This window comes from Ambystoma mexicanum, chromosome 2q (assembly GCF_040938575.1).
Source record: "Ambystoma mexicanum isolate Mex_15411 chromosome 2q, UKY_AmexF1_1, whole genome shotgun sequence".
In the NCBI taxonomy this organism is placed as follows: Eukaryota; Metazoa; Chordata; class Amphibia; order Caudata; family Ambystomatidae; genus Ambystoma; species Ambystoma mexicanum.
The window spans coordinates 1,333,636,377-1,333,654,388 of NC_090924.1; the positions used below are offsets into that span (position 1 = coordinate 1,333,636,377).

Below are 18,012 nucleotides of genomic sequence, written 5' to 3' on the forward strand. Positions count from 1 at the left end.
AAAATGCATCTCTGGGTGAAGCATAAATAGCGGAGACATTAAACTTGGGTAAAATATGCCAAATATTAGTATGCATATGTGTAGCCATTTGCAGAATTTTAAATGTAATTTTTTCAAATAAAAATTACATAATTGTGTCCAAAAGCCATGCTACCTCGCACAGAGTTGGTGATCGGGTGATTCAATTCCTTGTGAAATATGCGATCTGCCTATCTGATTGATGTGCTCTTTTTTGTAAAGAATAGGCTTGTGAGACAAAGGGAGTCATGAATTGCACCCACATGAAGTGATGTTACTTCCCTTGGACCAATCAGTCCGGAGGGAGGAGAGGGCACCGTAGCCTGGCCTATCTCATTCGAGGGGGAAGTCCAGAGTTCTACCGCCCATATTTTAAAATTCTCTGATGTCACTTTGATTATATAAGGGGGAGAAAGTGAAACACTAGGGACAAGCAACTGAAAACCAGAACCCACGATCCAGGAAAGCAGAGATACATCCCACTATCCAGTTCCAGGCAGAACCACCTATCCAGATCAAGGCATATCCAATAAACCGGGGAGAAAGGAGGAAAGGCCGCTGATCCCCTTTAGGAGGATCCAGTGACCAGATCTTTTGCCCAGCTGACCCATCCCGCTGTCCATACTGACCAGATCTTGCCCAGCTGTTCCCATCTGGGAGAGCCCAGCTGACATAATAACCAGATCTCTTTACCCCAGTGCCCATGACCAGATCCTTGGCCCCGCTGTCAAGATACCTTGATGGCTGTCCAAATTACCAAACTCAAGCTTGCCTTGTAAGTATCCTATCACCCAGTACCCAAAAACTGCATATGTTGCTCTTTCACCATACATCCTGTTCAAATCCTATTAAAATCCCATACAAACCCTAATCATATCCAAAATTGTCAGTATCCTCTGTTTACCCTTTCCTTAGGAGAATCTGTGTTAGTCTATATCTGTGAGCATATTTATTTTCTAATTCTTCCAGTTATCTGTGTAATTCCCTAGTATCATTTGAAATAAATACATTAATTCCCCTATAAAGAGATTCACGGTGAGCCGGTTGAAATTCGAACACAACCACCTCATAACAAGTGCCTTTCTTTAACAATTATAGTCCTTAAAATGTAGTCTCAGGAGAACTAATCATTGTGCTAACACAACCAATTTTGCCAGTGTATTTTGCTTTTCGTTAAGAATCCAAATTGCATTTCCTATTAAAAAAAAAAAACGATCATCCTATAAAGAAGCATCCCTTCCCCTCAGTATCCCATCTGCTCTGTGCCTGTGTTCCTCATCCAAAAAATCGATTCCTCATTTTGACTGCTGAGCCCATTTTCTTAGCTGTTGGCCAGTTTAAAGCTTGTGTGAAATAAGAAATTGCAATCCTGCCGCATGGGTTTTCCTGTGCATTATCTCTTTAGTGCGGCCACACAAATGCCTGTCCTATCTAGTCTAGCGCAAGTGTAAACTGATCTATAAGTACTCAGTAAAATCCGAGTATGCCATTTGGCTCATTTTGAGGGCTTTCATTTTTTGTTTCTGGTCTCCCATTCTGTGGTGGTGGGTTGACTTTTCCATCTGACTGTTCCCTCTTCTTTCTGACTCCTTGGCACTGCTTTCCAACCACACAGAATTTAGTCAGCAGGTTTTGGGGGGAAGTGTTGCAGGGGGAGTGCCATCTGTGATTGTGAAGAAAAGTGATTTTGTTTCCATTTACTATTAAAGGTGTAGGTATCTTATGTTGAAAGTTGAATTAATTGTATTATAAAACGTTGTAAATGTATTGCCACACCGTGGTGGCTGTTGCCCTAAATTTTGTTTTGCTCTTATTTTCAATTTAAATTCTAATAGTAAATAAATATTTCATTGTTACCTACCGGCCTGGTTCATGGCCCATTGCGACACAGGGTATTTGTTAAGGAGGGTGTGAAACGGGTTGGGTGCTTTCTCAAAAAAGAACCCAGGGTTCAAATAAAAATAAAAAGGCATTTTTTATTGTGCCCCACCTTCAGTGTCAGTGGAAGAAGTCCCCGGCTGGAGTGTGTCGTGCCATAAAATCTGTTACACATTGTTTGCTTTTAGTGGTGTGTGCGCACTGTTTGATGTGTTCATAGAGTTGCATGTTTGTGGGTATTATTGCAAAACATGTTCTGACCGGAATGAGAAGGAGACTAGTGGGATGAAGGAAGGTGTGCCATGGGTGTGGTGAGGTTGGGGAGAGTTTAAGTTTGTTGATGTGTGGTCATTTGACTGGTGTGCCTGTTCCAACTGCTTATTGTGTTGTAGTGTACAGTCCTGCCCCACAGCTTGTTTTCTCTTAAGTTGCTTTCTGGCTCTTGCTTGGGATGAAGCAAGCATAGAAGGAAAGTGATGGGGCACCCATCTGTGCATAATGCTGCTCATCATCAATGTATGATATATCATGACCCCCCAGAGCAATGCCTATGCATACATTTTCTATCATCAATACAGTTTTAGATTTCTTTTATAATTTGTTCAATTATAGATGAGTTGTTATTGCATTATTTACTGAGTTTTGTCATTTGATGTCACTTCTGATGAAATAATCAGTGTGGGTGGTCAAAGTGTATTTGATGTAAGTCACAGAGCCCCTATGTTTTCTACTAATTGATCATTTACATTTGAAAGGAAAGGCTTGTTAACATGATCTCCCTCCCCTGTAATACAGCTAGTACTTCCAATGTACACCATTTCACTATGTCAAAATGATGCTATCCTTATGTAAATACACAGTACTATACGCCCCCTCCAACATTTTCAGCAAAGTTACTCCACTGACAGAATGCCAATCTAGAAACAAGTGAGGGCCTTAACACATACCATGCTATTTAGATAAATATTAAGTTTGTACTTGTTAAATACAAAAGTCATACACTTGCAAGAAAATATCTCTTTCATAGCCTTGACAATTTATTATTGGCTCGGGGGTCGTGGCAAAGTCTCTGAAAGCAGCTACAGTCTGCTTCTTTGTTGGATGAAAGCTTAGTTTTCTCGATGGGGCTTGGCATACGTAAGGGGTGGCTTCTCTAGGTAGGTGGCCCATACATTCACAACCAAGGATGAACCGCATTATTGATTCTTGCTTACTTATGGGTGGCAACTGTGATCCATGTCATCTAAGTTACTTAAAGGGACGGAGGAATGCCAGCAGGATTATTCGTTGTAGCAGACCCGCTGTGCTGTGTTGCTTCTCACTACCACCTATGCCCAGCGGCACATGAGTACTAGGATATATGCTCCAGTCTTAGGCCCAATCATATGCTGCAACAGGATATAGTCATCAAGATATTGGCCAAACTCTATGGTGTAGTTAGTCCTTCTGCACAAGTGATCTAACTGCAGGCCACTTTCTCCATTGCAACTTCACTCTTTTAAAGGGACAGAGCTCACTTTCAAAGGGGTGATCCCTGTCCCTTACTGATAGGACATGTCTTTGGAGGTTTGTATTGTGATTCCCAAGGGATATAGAGAAATGGCCACCCTCCTGACTGGGTATTGTTTCCACCTTCTCTGTGACAGGCAGACATTCTACTCCTAATGATGATTTGAGTCAGTATTGGTGTTCAGTCCCCATCCTTAGCTCGTTGTGGATCAAAGTGATCTTTGCAACTAACAGAATATAATCAATATTTGCAAATGTGCTGAGGGCTGGTACACATTCAAATAATGTGCACTTCTCTGGTGTTGCGCGGATGCTATTGGTTCAGATTATCACCAATTATTGTACAATGTATTAACTGGAGCAAGTTTGGGGGGTTGCAGCTTTGAGATGGCATTGTGCGAATGGATCTCACACATTTTCTTAGTAGATCATGTACATGCTTTGCGCCTTTTGAGATTTGCTCATAGTATTAGAGGGTGGCGTACCTACTCATCTCCTTATTTGCTTCTGGGCAAATCTTTGTGAATCAGTTCAGATTCTCAACTAGAATCACACAGGGGCAACATTTCAATTTGACCGCAACCAAAGGTGATCAAAAGACACTAATATTATACATTGACTTATTTCAAGCTAATAACGTTGCTTTGATGTTTAACATATAGTATTGATTGTGATGATCTAATGAGAACTTTGTATGTTAATGCACCCATGTTCATTAAGACCTTTATTAACCTTTATATGTCTGTCTTTTTATAGGGGGCTGTAATAACACCAACAATGGACCACACTATGTCGATGCAGCCGGCTAGTATGATGGGCCCTCTCACACAACAAATGAATCACATGTCCTTGGGAACAACGGGAACGGTGAGTCGATGCACATGGTAGCCCTTTTGGAATGCTGTTTATCTATGGTAACTGTCTCTAATATGTCATACATGCTCATAAGACATATTCTGTAATCATTTCCTGGACATCTAGTACTCTGTGCCTACTCCCCATATCTGTGTGATGAAGTGTTTGGTATTTACTTGTCTGGATCAGTTAGCGCTGGTCTTGCAGACTGACTGAATAGGAGCATTCGGTCTGATTTTGAACTTGGATCAGACTTGCAATTGAAAGGTCTTTGAACGTTTATTTAACCAAAAGGGAGATTAAAGATGCATTTCTTTGGTTCATCCAGTACTTTGAATACATTATTCTTTCAATGTCTTAAAGCTTGAGAGCTAGGTCTTATGTTGCAGAAATGAGTTGGATTTCAGTTTCTGATCATCTTACAGTTTTTTTTTCTCATTAAAATGCCTTATGCAGCCAAGCACTCAAACAGCTGCTGTATGAACATTTACTGATTGTATTAATAGGTTGTTGGATTCATTACAAGGTTAATAGATATGATATTGATCAGTTTTTCTCCTAAACATGAAAAGGAATCAAAAAGAAATGTAGAGATTCTTTCAAAAAGAAATCGTAGAACTGGAAAAACATTAGCGTCATAACAATAATGATAGTAGCTTGGAAATCATACTTGTTGAAAAAACTGACAATGTTTTACTGAGGTTAAACAACTCTGGAAAGCTATAAGTTTGCAGATGAATGCAAGTAGTTAAACAACTGAACACTGCAGAAGGAGGTGGGATTCAAAGTGTTGAAAACATAAAATGATGATTTTAAACAATGCTTAGTTCCGCATTTTATTTTAATGAGATTATATTTCAGGACTTAATGGAAAATATGTTAGTAAATCAAAGAAAGAGATTTCTTTGAACAACGTATTGCAGACTATCAAAAACCTAAAAAAAAAACTAGTTTTCCTGCAAAATTTCAAATGTTCTACAAGCCCGACCCCTGTCAAATTGTGAATTGAGTGTTACAGGCAATAGAGAGAGAATTGTGTTTTCCCAAAGTCTACAACTCAAACAAGAATCACTTACATTTCAAAGTAGAGTAAAGATGATTTGCTTTATACACATAACAGGACAACTTTTTTAATAAAAGTGGATTTAAAACAATATTCTGCCAGATTGGCAAATGTTTGATTGTCAGGAATAACGTGAGTCTATTTCTTCATCATCATATCAAAAAAGGGTTAATGTTTAATGTTCTTTTGGACACTGTTAAGGAAATGTATCTGTCTGCTGCTGGAATTACTAATGACACTGACAAAAGATTCAACAGGATGGATTGGTTGGTTTTGCAAAACAGATTTTTGAGCTCAGACTTTCCATTTGCATTTGTGGTATGGGTTTAGAGTCTTTACGTTGGTATCTTATCAAGAGTTTCAACTAATGTCCTGGATTAGTCGGAGCTTTGGGTATGAAGAAGAAGTACCCTTGTTTGCCCTGCTATTTCTTTTTTGTGTTCAGTAACTGGAACACTTAGCTTGTGCCTTTGAGAAGAATACACATATAGTTAGTAGGAATCTTAGTAAAACATACCTTTTATGCAGGGACAGATGTAGAATTCAAGGCAGATTTAAAGAAGTCTACTTTGGATGAGTAACAACTATGAGATGAATTTGAAGTTTTCGGAAATGTTTTAAGGAACACTTGAATTGAACTGAATATTCATCCCCAAGTATGCATCAAAGTATTTACACATAAGATTAGTTCAATTCAAATATAATATAAATATACATATACTATAAGATATAAAACAATATATTTGAGCCCATTCCTCAATGATGTTAAAATAGACATGGGAAGATGCTCTTTGCTGTATTGTTTCTTAGCACTGTCAACATTTAGTGCATCATGTTTCCTTCATTAATGTACACCCATCATTACTCACGAATTGGCACAGGAAAAGACATTTTCTATGGCCTAACTAAAGTAGTGATCAGTTGTGTCTGCTGTGATAACAACATAATAATATTAAGTTGAAAAAGTTCCAGGTGAGGTTACAGGAAGAGGGTCATGGGTTTTTAAATGCCTTTAATTACTATGGAGTATATGACTGCTAGTGAGGTTAGAGAAGTGACTCACAAGCATCCTCTGTGTAGTGCATCAAATGAATATAGGCTTTAACATGTCTCTTTTATAATGTCACTAAATATAGTCAAGGTCATCAAGAGTTTCTCATCCCATCATTATCTATTGTTACACTAAGAAATCTGTGGTGTCAAAACTTTAAATAATAATTAACATAAATCGGGTATAACTCTTCCTTCAATGGTGGCTGGTGTAAAGTATCTATATAACATAAAGAGTTCTCCCATTGGGTTTTCTTGAAAATCATTCTAATTCAAATTTAATACTATTCATACAGTTATCCTAACCTGATATACTGCTCTATGTATCTGACGTGACAACAAAAATAGATCACATAACAAACAAAATGTAACAAACTGTTCAAATATTTCTTTCAAGTTTACAAATAATTCAAACAATGCATTTTAATTTTACTATTATTTTAATCACAAATTAAATCATTAACAACAATTAATACATTAAATAACATAAAACCACGGAACAGTACCCTGGGAAAACAAAGACTGGAAGGCCCAAAAATTCTTATATGACCTAATTCATTGCCAAGTCTTCCAGATAATAGAATTAGTACATAAATGAGAAAACACAAAAATGTATGGAAAATATGTAACTTAAATGTAAATAAAGAGAATACAAATATTTTCTTGTTCCTGATGTTGCAATTTGTTTTCAGTTGAGTAATACTTATGCAGTTGTTTCTGTTCACATCTCATTACATGAGGAAAAATTTTCTATTTTGTATAAAGTTCACTGTATGCAAAGTGTCTGTAATTTAAATAATAGTCTTTGTTTCTGGAAAGGATGGCAAGAGGAAGGAAATTTGGAAATGTTGGCAATTTTCAAATGATTTTCTGATTCTATTTCAAATAACCAGAGTTAATTATGGTATTGCTGTGGGAATGAATTACCAAGATATGGTTAGCTGAGAATGATTCTCAAGTTGATTGAGAAGCTACTGATGAGTTTGCATTGCATCGTGCATCATGCATTCCCACTGTCATTTATGGAGGGTTTTTAAGCAGAAAAGAAGGAAAGTATGGATAATATCAGAGTCAACTAAGGATACATTTTTAATGGGATCATTGACAGGTGGAATGGACAGCCACCGCCAGATAACATCTAGAGACTTTAGTTACAGTACATGCAGACATTTCAAATGTGTTCTATAGATATTTAATGATTAGTAGTCTATTCAAATATTGTTTAATATTTACTGGCCTCATTTGAAGATGTGCAAAGCTGACTTTCAGGGGAAGAATAGTTTTTGGATTCGTTAATAAGACAAGAATGTGCGAAAACATATGGTTTTGTTCTGTCACTTATATAGTACAGTAGATATTAACTATTTGACACATAAACTTTTATATATCTATTTATTTGGGGTATTGATTGATCACTGATCTAGCTTCGGGAAGCAACAGAGAGATGTACATCAGTTCGGTTACAGCATTCATTAAGTGTTGACAGCGTGAAATATTCCTTACAGAATTTATCATCTGTCTTTCTGCAAATTCATTTAGCTCTGTATATCTACAGCTGTTCTGAAGACGTGACTTCAAACAGTGTTTACATTAACAGTTAGTGGGTAGCATATATCCATGCTTACGGGGGTTGGATTTGGAACAGTGGCGTGGGATGTGGATGGTGGTCTTCAAAAGGGATTCTAGACTCGGTGGGGTGTGAGTGTGTACCTTATTGGATGTGAAAATGTGCTTCTTGTGGACCAGGTATTGGATGCCTTTACGGACTTGCATGAAGGTGGTGGTGTGCTGAATATTGATGAGTTTCCACTCTCTTCAGGCATAGGGCAGTCAGATCCAGTCCTCCTGTAGCCGACCAGCAGAGATGGTGACCGTGTCTGCCAGCTAGGAAGAAGCATGTATGTTGACAGTTCTGAATGTGATGCAGCTGGCCCCATGCCAGATTCCCACTGTTTCTTAGTACTCTAAACATATGTGGTATTGTAACCTAATTTAATGGTGTTCAGTTTATCATCCTCAGCTGGATCAAGGGGTGAGTGAATCCTGCTGGAATTAAAATATAAACTGCAGTTTGGACACAGATTTCAGAAGCGAGCACTTATCCTTTTGAGTTTTATTGCCACTAACGTGGGTACTGCGAAAGATGAGAGCTGACGATTATTGAGCAGCAGTTGCTTGTGAGTTAAGTGTTTTGACTCAACTGAGGTCTTCTTAGTAATAAAAACACAGAAAAAAAAACACAGACAAATAGTCATCCAAAGCTAAAGAGTAACCATGGATTGTGCATCTATGGTCTTATGTCTGACACATTCAATGAATTATATTGCTACTAGCAGAAGTACCTGTTCACTCGAACGGGTTCCGTGGACAGGCATGATAATAATAATCCTCTAGATTGTTGCTCCAATTTGCTAATTGCTTGATGTGCTTTGCACCCTGAAGTAAACTGCACTGAGAATGGGTGCGTGTGTCAGGCTGACATACCCCAGAGCAGGTGAAAAGGTGGGGGAGGTGAAAGGTAGTGTGCTGCTGCATACTGGGACCTTCTTGACTCCCTTCCAACATGTTGCCTCACCATGGTCTGGTGCAGTTTGTTGTGGTGCATTGTGGTGCAACTATCTTGGAAACCATGCAGTCCTAGGGCCTGGACCTCGAATTTTGTTTGGCATGTGGGGATCGGTCCTTCTACGACCACATTGATGTTTAGTCAATTTCAGGCAACCGTTTCATGTGTGAAGGTGCTGAACTTTTGGGAAATGAGTGGGGTGTCCAACTGTAATGTAGCTAGTAATGTCTGTAGGGTCCTAACAGGTAACTCTGCTAAATTGTATGCAGATTGGTGAAACGGTGTGGAATTGTACAAGGAACAATGCTTTGCCAAGCCAAAAACCCACAATTTTGACTTGTGCTCAAATCAGGGGGACGGGGTGGAGTGTCCAAAGGTCATGTAGCCAGTAATGTCCGGAGGGTCCTAGCAGGTTAGTATACATTTGGTGTAGATTGGTGAAACGATCTGGAATTGGGTATGGAAACATGATTCGCCAAGCCACAAGCTCACAAACAAATGTTGTCATGTGCTGAAATCCGGGGAAAGGAGTGGGGTGTCCAAATGTCATGTTGCCAGTAATATCTGTAGTCTGTTGGGTCCTAACTTGTAACCAATCAAAATGTGGTGCACATTGGTAAAACAGTGTGGAATTGTATAAGGAACAATGCTTCGCCAAGCAACAAACACATTTTAATTTGTGCTGAAATCCAGCGAAAGGGGTGGGTGTGCAAATGTCATGTAGCCAGTAATTTCAGAGGGTTCTGACAAATAACTGTTCAGGAGGGCGGAGCGACCTCTGACGTGCCCATGGGATCAGAGCTCACCCTCGAGTACTTTAAGACGAGATAGCTGTACCTTAAGGAGGATAGCTCAGTGGCAACGTGCGCGCCTTGGAAGCAAGACGACACAAAGCAACACAGGTTCGATCCCCGGGTCTGCGCTTAGAAACCTCTGGGTGTTTAAGCGTGTTAAAATACTTAACCAAGACAAAAACAATTACGCGACTAATAAACAAACAATTCCTGTAACAGCACCTCGATGCCTGTGGGCTGTGTGAGCACTTTAAAAATGCAAAAATAAATACATTAAGGAGGATGGGGTGCAGGATTCTCTTACTCCAACACCAATCAATAAGAACAACTCAAATGGTTAGGCAAAGGGAAGTCCGTTTAATGACAAGTACAAAAAACGGGGAAACATTAGGAAATTATCAGTGATGCAATCGCCCGTCTCGCTTCAACTTCCACAATCTTCATTCAAACATCAATTTTTATAGGCAATATTCGTCATCATTGACGTGTAACACTCGAAAGTTTGTCATGCAAGTCTATTGGTTGGAAAAGGTCACTTTAGAATAGGTACTATAACTGTATATGGTAAGGGAGTGTGAGGATTGGATAACTCTTATCGGGTGGGCGTCTATGCCCATCCCTCTACATCACTGGTGCTAGACGTCACTACAAGTACGACGTCTCATTGGTTCTACTAGCTATAGGACCCTAGATTATTTGGTCCATTGTGATTGGGTTGGTTACACCCCTAGGCATAAATCTCCACTTTAATTAGCAGCTTTCAGAATGGTTACCCAGATGCGGCATGCCCCAAGATTCACCCTGCCTCCCTTCCATCAATCAGTACTTTAGAGCTCTGTGTCAATTAGTTGGCTGAGGACGGCCTCGAACTGTAGCTTCTTATGAGGAAAGGTTATGGCATCCTCTGTGTTTGGGTGACATCAGACGTTGGTACCTCTTTGCGCTTGGCTGGTCACGTGTCAGTACACCGTTAAGCTGCTTCATTTTCCATCTATTTGCATGTTTGATTCTCTCTTCGGCCTTGCCACCTGCCTGGGCCTCCTTATCTCGACCTTCACGGGCAGGCTGCTATGCTCTAATGTTTCGATTCTTCGCAGTTGCCGCTCCCATCCCTTCCTGGGGTTGACCTCTAATTCCTAGGCATGAGCTACTTCTTGCTAAGTTTTGATTCTGTCATTCTTTCTAACTTTAGCTGGAATATGAATCCTGGCCTGTTTGACCCCTAGTAGCCTGGGCTTAATTCTGCTTTTGTAAAATGGAGTCGTAATTGTATAACGGGCTTTGTTGAGGTAGATATAGTTGGTGCATGCCACCGCTCTATTCTTCTACTAAGCTTAGCAAGCCATACTGTTTTCTTAGCTTCTTGCGTTACAAGCCTATGTACAGGCGTTAGCTGGTTGCATATTTACATCCTGCTTTATGGTTGTGCTTCTTTATATTTTGACATCGTCTTAACTTCTATGTCTGTGATGTCTTTATTCATGGTGTTTCGTCTTAGTGTGTTATCTTTTGGTTGTTGTTTGTTCATCTGTACGTCTGCCAGGGCCCTCCTGCCATCACCATTAGCCTTTGATTAAGGCCCTTTGGGTCTCTTCTGGGTCTGTCTGAAAGTAGTCTTCATGTCGTGTCAGCTGTTGATACGGTTGTCTCAATGGGTACTGTGATGCCCATGGTTGTGTGGTTATTGGCACTTCAACATGTGTTTCTCTTCTGATGGGCACTGGCCAGAGCCCCAGTGAGGCTCTCTGTTGATTTATTTTCTCCTCATACATCACATATATCGGCGAGTATGTTCCTGGTATTTCAAAATGGGTGGCTGGAGTGCAAGCCATATTTGGGACCTCCTCTACACTCCCCCCTCTGGTCGGTTCATCGACCACTTCTGCTTCTGCCTTTGTATTTACCTTACTTTGTTCTTCTGTATTCATGTCTTCTGGGTTTGTACATGATGGTGCGAAGGAGTGCCTCTTTGGATCCAAAGTTTTATCACTCCTTTCAAACTTCCTGCTGTTTTTACATGTTCGTCTTTGTTCCAGGTCATTAGCTGGCATTGTCCATTTGGGCTACAATAAATCCATTTTCCTTCGTACTTTCTTCGTTTCCTGAGATACACAAATTTTGTTCCTTCTGGTGCATATTCGCTGGCCTTCACAAATTCTCTTATTTCGTCATCAGTCAGGCCTCTGGGCTTCCAACCTGGTTTGACATCGATCATGATCTTCATCCCTATGGCTTTCTTTGCAGTTTTCTGGCACTGCGAGATAATTATCTTGATAACACCAAATCCTAATAGTATCATCAGTAGCAAGGCTCCCAGGAACTTGAATATTTCTGCCATCTATTGTGGGACCCATGAGAAAAGTGTTCCAAACCAGCTGTCGTCATCAACTCCGTCAGTTTCATCAATCATCGGGTTCTGTAGCTTCGTTAGCATCTCTATGGCTTCTGTTAAGGTTCCATTTTCTTCGTCATGAGAGGGTATAAATCTGCAACATGATTCTCCGATTTTTGCACAAACTCCTCCATCCATCGCTGTGATCATGTCAAGCACATATCTGTTATGTAGAGTCATCAGTCGGATTGCTCTTAACTCTTCCTTGATTGCCTGGAATCCTTTTATTGTCGAGTAGATGGTTTGCAGTAGTTCCCATCTGGTGATTTGTAACCACTTCGTATTTGCTCCAACCTGGAATCTTGGCATGATGATCATTGTGAACACAGATGAGGTGAGGCTGAAGAGCCTGTGATCATACGGGATTGCATGGAATGCTTCTTCTGATTTCGAAGAAAAGTAATTTTCTCTCTTCCTTCAGGACACCAGATCCACAGATCCCCTTTTCCTCAGATGACCATCTGCGTTCGGGAAACTGTCAATATTCAGGTCACTTTTCGGGATCACTAGTGCAGGAACGTGGACGTTCACTATTGTGCATATGCCTCCCCAGTTTTTCGGCAGTCTTATGTATGCTTTGGATCCACACGCCCAGTAATGATCCATAATTACTGTGGTTCCATGCGTCATTCCTGGAGCCTCAAAAATGTGTCCACAGTTCTGATTCTCTCCCATCTTCCTCGTGCCATTGTTCCTGAAGTACAATTTTGGGCTTTCCAGTGGCCCTATCTGCAGGGGTCTTCCTCTGTCTTCAACCCATGTCAGTAATCTTGTGAGTTTTGGCCATAAATGTTTGCACAACCTCTCTGAGTTTTCCATTGCTTCCTTATAGGCTCCAAAGACCATCCATACTCAGCAGATCACCACTCCTTCTTCCCATCCATTTGGTGAAAGAACTGTTCCCCAAATCTGCATTTGGCCTCTGTTCTTCCAATTATTTGCCTCTTCTTGAGTTTTTCCTTGGGCATTCAGCTTTGGGTTCACTTCCCATCTGATTGCTGGTCCTTTAACTCTAGGCTTCTCGTACCTGATCACATGATTCCTTGTATGGGCTCTGTTTCTTGCCTTAATGTCCTGTATATAATCATCTTCATAGGGGTAATTTGACTTGGTTGCCCATATCAATGAGTCGTCCCTTCCCATGAACTGGCCTTTGGTGTTGCACATTGCTACGTGTGACAGACAGTGTGCTGTCGGGACATCAATTTCTACAGCCACGAAAATCTTGGATTTCCCCATGCTGTACGGTAGGAGTACACAAACAAAGCATTCTCCTTCTAATGCTTCTTCCAACTTCTTTCATGTGCTGGTACCAAATGTTGTTTCCTAGATGTGCTGTGCTGTCCAGGTAGTCGTTCAGTTCATTGTTATCTTCATGCAGGCTCCTCTTGATTCTTAATGTCTTTCTGTAGTTAACTATAGCTACATCTCTAAACGTGTCTGTGTGGTTTTTCCTTGCTGGGGGACTCTCGGGCATTCTGGTCGATGGAGCAGGTTTCCTTATCTGCATCGATGTGGTAGGTGGAGGTTTCACAATTCTCACCTTCTCTTCTTGCATTCTTTTCCTGCCCTCTATAAATGCCTTTAACCACCAGCCTGTCACCGGCCCAGTGTATGGCTGCATCGTGGGCCTGGTACTTGTTCCTTGTGTGATTGTCAGTACAGTCTCTGCGGTTTTATTTTTCAGTTCCTCATGTAGTTTCTTGGCTCTAGCTATAAACGGGAATAAATGATCTATTAACATTTGTGTCTTTGCAGTGAATTCTCCTACAACCGCTTCTGTCTTTTTAAAGGCTTGTGTTAAGTCTTCTTTCGTTGGATTTTATCTTAATTCTTCTCAGTTTCTCTCACAATTTTCTGGGGCTAATTGTTCGGTAGGCAGTCTCATGCTCTCGATTGCCTTTGCTTGAGGTCCTCTGGCCATTGACACATGCCCTGGTTCATGTGCATTCAGTGTGTGTGTGCGTGTAGTTGTCAGTGCTAAATTTTCATTCATTCCGTGCTGACCCTGTCTCCAGCTTTTCTCTTCATTCGTTACCTCAAGTGTGTATGTGTCACTGCTAATTACATTCATTTTTAGTTCATTTATATACCATGAGATTTTCTCGGGACTGGAATAACTATATAGGGTCTGGGTGCTTTTGTGGGACTCGTGCGTACATCATCAGGTGGGTGCACTGAAAATGGAACGCTTCGTGCACCAAGAAAAAATGCAGCTCTGATCGTTAATGACAGCAAAATAATGATAAACACAATGCATGGATACATGATGGTATGGTACGTGAGGCGGCAGCATTTTCTTCCAGAGAAGCGAAGGCGCCCCTCTGCTTGTGGGAGGACCAGGTTACTGTTCTGGGCCCCCATCCCGCTCATAACAAAATGTAAATGTTTATTGTTTTCCCCCAATTCACTTGTTCTCAAACTGTTTGTATCATAAAGTGTCTGGTGCTTCACAAGTGTCCCTCCTCTTGTGGGTGACGATTGTCTCATGATACCGGATGCAGTATCCTTGCTAGACTATAGAAAAATAGGTTAGACTAACACTTTGATAAGTCACTTTTACTGTGTATATTAAAAGTAGGTGGGTTCCCAGTCCACCCCGCGCATCTTCTTCAGTCCTGAGGACATGCTGCACACTGTTCAATGAGAAGAAATGGGAAAATGGCAATCAAAACAAATAAAGGTGAATTCTTGCCTCTGCTCCCTCGATCTGTCCCTCGGAGGAAAGATGAAGTGCTTGCCTCGGTTTCCTAGATCTGTCCCTCAGAGGAAGGTTTCACTGGAATCGCCTCATGTAATCTCTCTGAAAGTTGGACAGCTCCACTTGAAGCATGATGCCATGGAGGAGCGTTCCCATCTGTGCAACGTTAGCTGGATCTCTGATGAACGTGAGGACGTCAACCTCGACAGGTCTCCCCACCATTTCCGGAAAGTCAGTTACTAGGCAGAAGGGGACGTTGTGAGCCAGTCGGCTGTCCTCAGATGACAGGGACATTTGTCCTGCCTTGCTGGGTTCAGGAGTGTAGGCTCTTCCCTTGACGTGAATAATGCTTACACTTTTCTGACGCATGGATTGCGACCAGATAACTTAGCTTGGTCCACAGCTGGCTCAAGAGTTCAGAGTTTGCTGGATCTCTAATAAAAGTAAGGGTGTCCGTGGTTCTCCTGACAATAGCTGGGCACTCCTCTATGATGCGAAAGAAAAGCGTATTGACAAGTTCATCTATAATCACCTGTGGTGGAAGCATTTGTGTCCTTATCACTGTATTCAGGCAGTTCAATGAAGGCTTCCGCGAAGATGGTAAGTAGTTGCCAGATTATCTTCTTGTTGGCAGGGTCTTGGATGAAGTCTGAGACACTGGTAACCCTCCCTACTAGTGATAGATATGATTCCAATACTAACTGAAAGTAGGTTAGCACATCCCTTGTGATATCTCTGCTGGGGGACACCATAAGTGCTGCACAACAAAGTCTTGGTATTGGATGATTCAGGATACTGTATTTTGCTCTTAAGGTAAAAGTCCTTGATCGCTGTCTGTTAAAGTCTTGTTTCCCAACAATGCTTAAGTGTGGCTTGGTTTATAGGTTCGTATCAACAAAACGTGTTGTGGCTTACATACGCAATTTCTTCTTCACCATTCAACTAGGATGCACAGAGTGTCCGGTTTATGTCCTTATCCCTCTTTTTTGCTTAGAAGAAATGTCCAATTTAAGCCACAATTTGCTCAAGAGTGCTTTGCCTTGGCTTTGCTGCTCATGCGTCCTTCTTTCTCGTCATGGATCTCGTCTGCACGTGCTGAGGTTCTTCCCCGTTGTCTGTAGTTACTTCATGGTGGGGTGCAGCTAGAGGAATTTCTCTGATATAGGGCTTAATGTCATTGAGAAAAATCCATGCTCTCCTGCCTTGCAGTTTCATAGCTGAAGGAGTGCAGTCCTCTATGATGAAAGGGCCATTGAATCTTGGCTCGTCCCACCTTTTCCTCGTGTGCTTTTTTACTACCACCACATCTCCAGGAAAGATGAGTGGAACACGTAGACCTTGAGCTGGGTCTGTTGTAGCGTCCCCTGCTGTGTTTTGTGCTGTGCTGCACCCTTTTCGTCGTCGCTCTAGTTGGTCTGAAATTACAGTAAGACTGGATGTCATGCAATTGAGATATTCTTGTAATTCGGATCCCAGGACCTCTCGGTTGGCTGGGCATCACATTTAGCTCTGTCTCGAGGGGTTAGGGGAGTATTCATTCTTCTACCTGTGACTATCTTGTGCGGCGTAAGATGATGATCGGAGCCTGGTTGGTTCTGAAGAGCATACAATGCCAGTGGAAGGCGGTGCAACCATCCCCTCTTTAGAGTAAGCTTCAACTTGGCTATCCTTTCTTTTAACAAGCCGTTGAGCCTCTCTCAGATACTATTACCTTCCGGATGATACACCGATGAGAACTTGTGCTTTATACCAAGCAACAGCTGATCTGTTCAAAAACTGCATTTACAAAATGAGCCTCATTGTCTGATCTCATCACCTCACACATCCCCCATCTAGGGAACACTTCCCTCTCCAGAAATTTGGCCGCACAGGTAGAGTCTGGGTGTGTACATGGACCTGCTTCTATCCATCTAGAGAATGGACACACCACTACAATTAAGTACCTATACCCATTACACACTTGAATCATGTCGACGTAGTCGATATGTAAGTGCTTAAAAGGCCCATTTGGCCAGGGGATGACTTCTATTTATTTTATTTTATTTATTTAATTATTTGTATTGCGCCGTTAACTCGCGAGTTTCGGGGCGCAGAAACGTGGACACAAAGACAACAGAAATGGAAGGGACAGTTCCTGGAATCAATGATTTAGTGGGTCATGAACGTGGTCAGTTGAAAAGATATGTTTTCACTAATTTACAAAAACGTAAGTAGTTAGATTCTTTCCTTATGTGGGCTGGCAGATTATTCCAGATGCCTGCTGTAATGACTGGGAAGGATTTTCCCAGTCCAGATCTAAGTTTGTGTGGCATCACTGCGATCCTATTTTGATCCGAGGATCTCAATGCGCGGCTTGGAACATAAGAACGTATTTTCGATTTTAGATAGCCTGGTGCCTTCCCGTGGATGCATCTGTGGGCTATTGTGAGAGCCTTGAAGTGGGTTCTGCTCTCCACTTTGAGCCAATGTAGTTCCTTCCTAGATGCACTGATGTGGTCAGATTTAGTTTGCATTTAATTATCCTAACTGCGTTATTTTGGATAATCCGGAACGTTTGGATGTTTTTTTTGTTGGCTCCTAGCATAAGTGCGTTCCCATAATCGAAATGGGAAAGGATGGTTGCTCTGGCTACTGTGGCACAGTTGTTCTCCGTGAGCTACGGTCTAATAGTTCTGAGGAGTCTCAAGTAGTAATTGCAGGTTTTTTTTATGTATTGAGTCTGGGCCTCTGCTCCTAAAGACGCTTCCATCATCATACCCAAAGTTTTTACTTTCTCAAGTACTTTGATGTTAGCATCCTTGATCTTGAAATTTGCATAATCATGGGGCAGTGATTTTCTGGCTTGGGTGGATCCGAAGATCATCAGCTCAGTTTTGCTGGCGTTCAAACACATCCAGTTGGAATCCATCCATTGTTCTATGATGTTATAGATACTACTTAGATTGTTGTTATCGGTTTTATGGTCCCCACTGAGCTCCAGTACCAGCTGCGTATCGTCCGCATAGTTGGTAAAGAATATGTCAGCATGGTCTAAGATGTAGCATAAGTATCTAATGTAGAGGTTGAACAGCAATGGGGACATGCTGGCTCCCTGGGGAACCCCGCAGAGGATCTTCCTTTCCATTGAGAATTTGTCTCCCCAATGGACTCGGGATGTTCTGCCTTTTAAAAAGGACATTATCCATG

The 18,012-nt window shown here is 41.3% G+C and overlaps 1 protein-coding gene across 6 annotated transcripts in view; it reads left to right on the forward strand.

Annotated features, from left to right (window-relative positions):
* RBMS3 (RNA binding motif single stranded interacting protein 3) overlaps positions 1-18,012 on the forward strand; it is a 2,259,106-nt gene that overhangs the window by 2,055,612 nt on the left and 185,482 nt on the right. For all 6 annotated transcript variants that reach the window (XM_069648793.1, XM_069648794.1, XM_069648792.1 and 3 more), the window contains exon 11: positions 4,162-4,272. In XM_069648793.1, the coding sequence (XP_069504894.1) occupies positions 4,162-4,272 (111 nt within the window). The remainder of the gene's footprint in view (positions 1-4,161; positions 4,273-18,012) is intronic.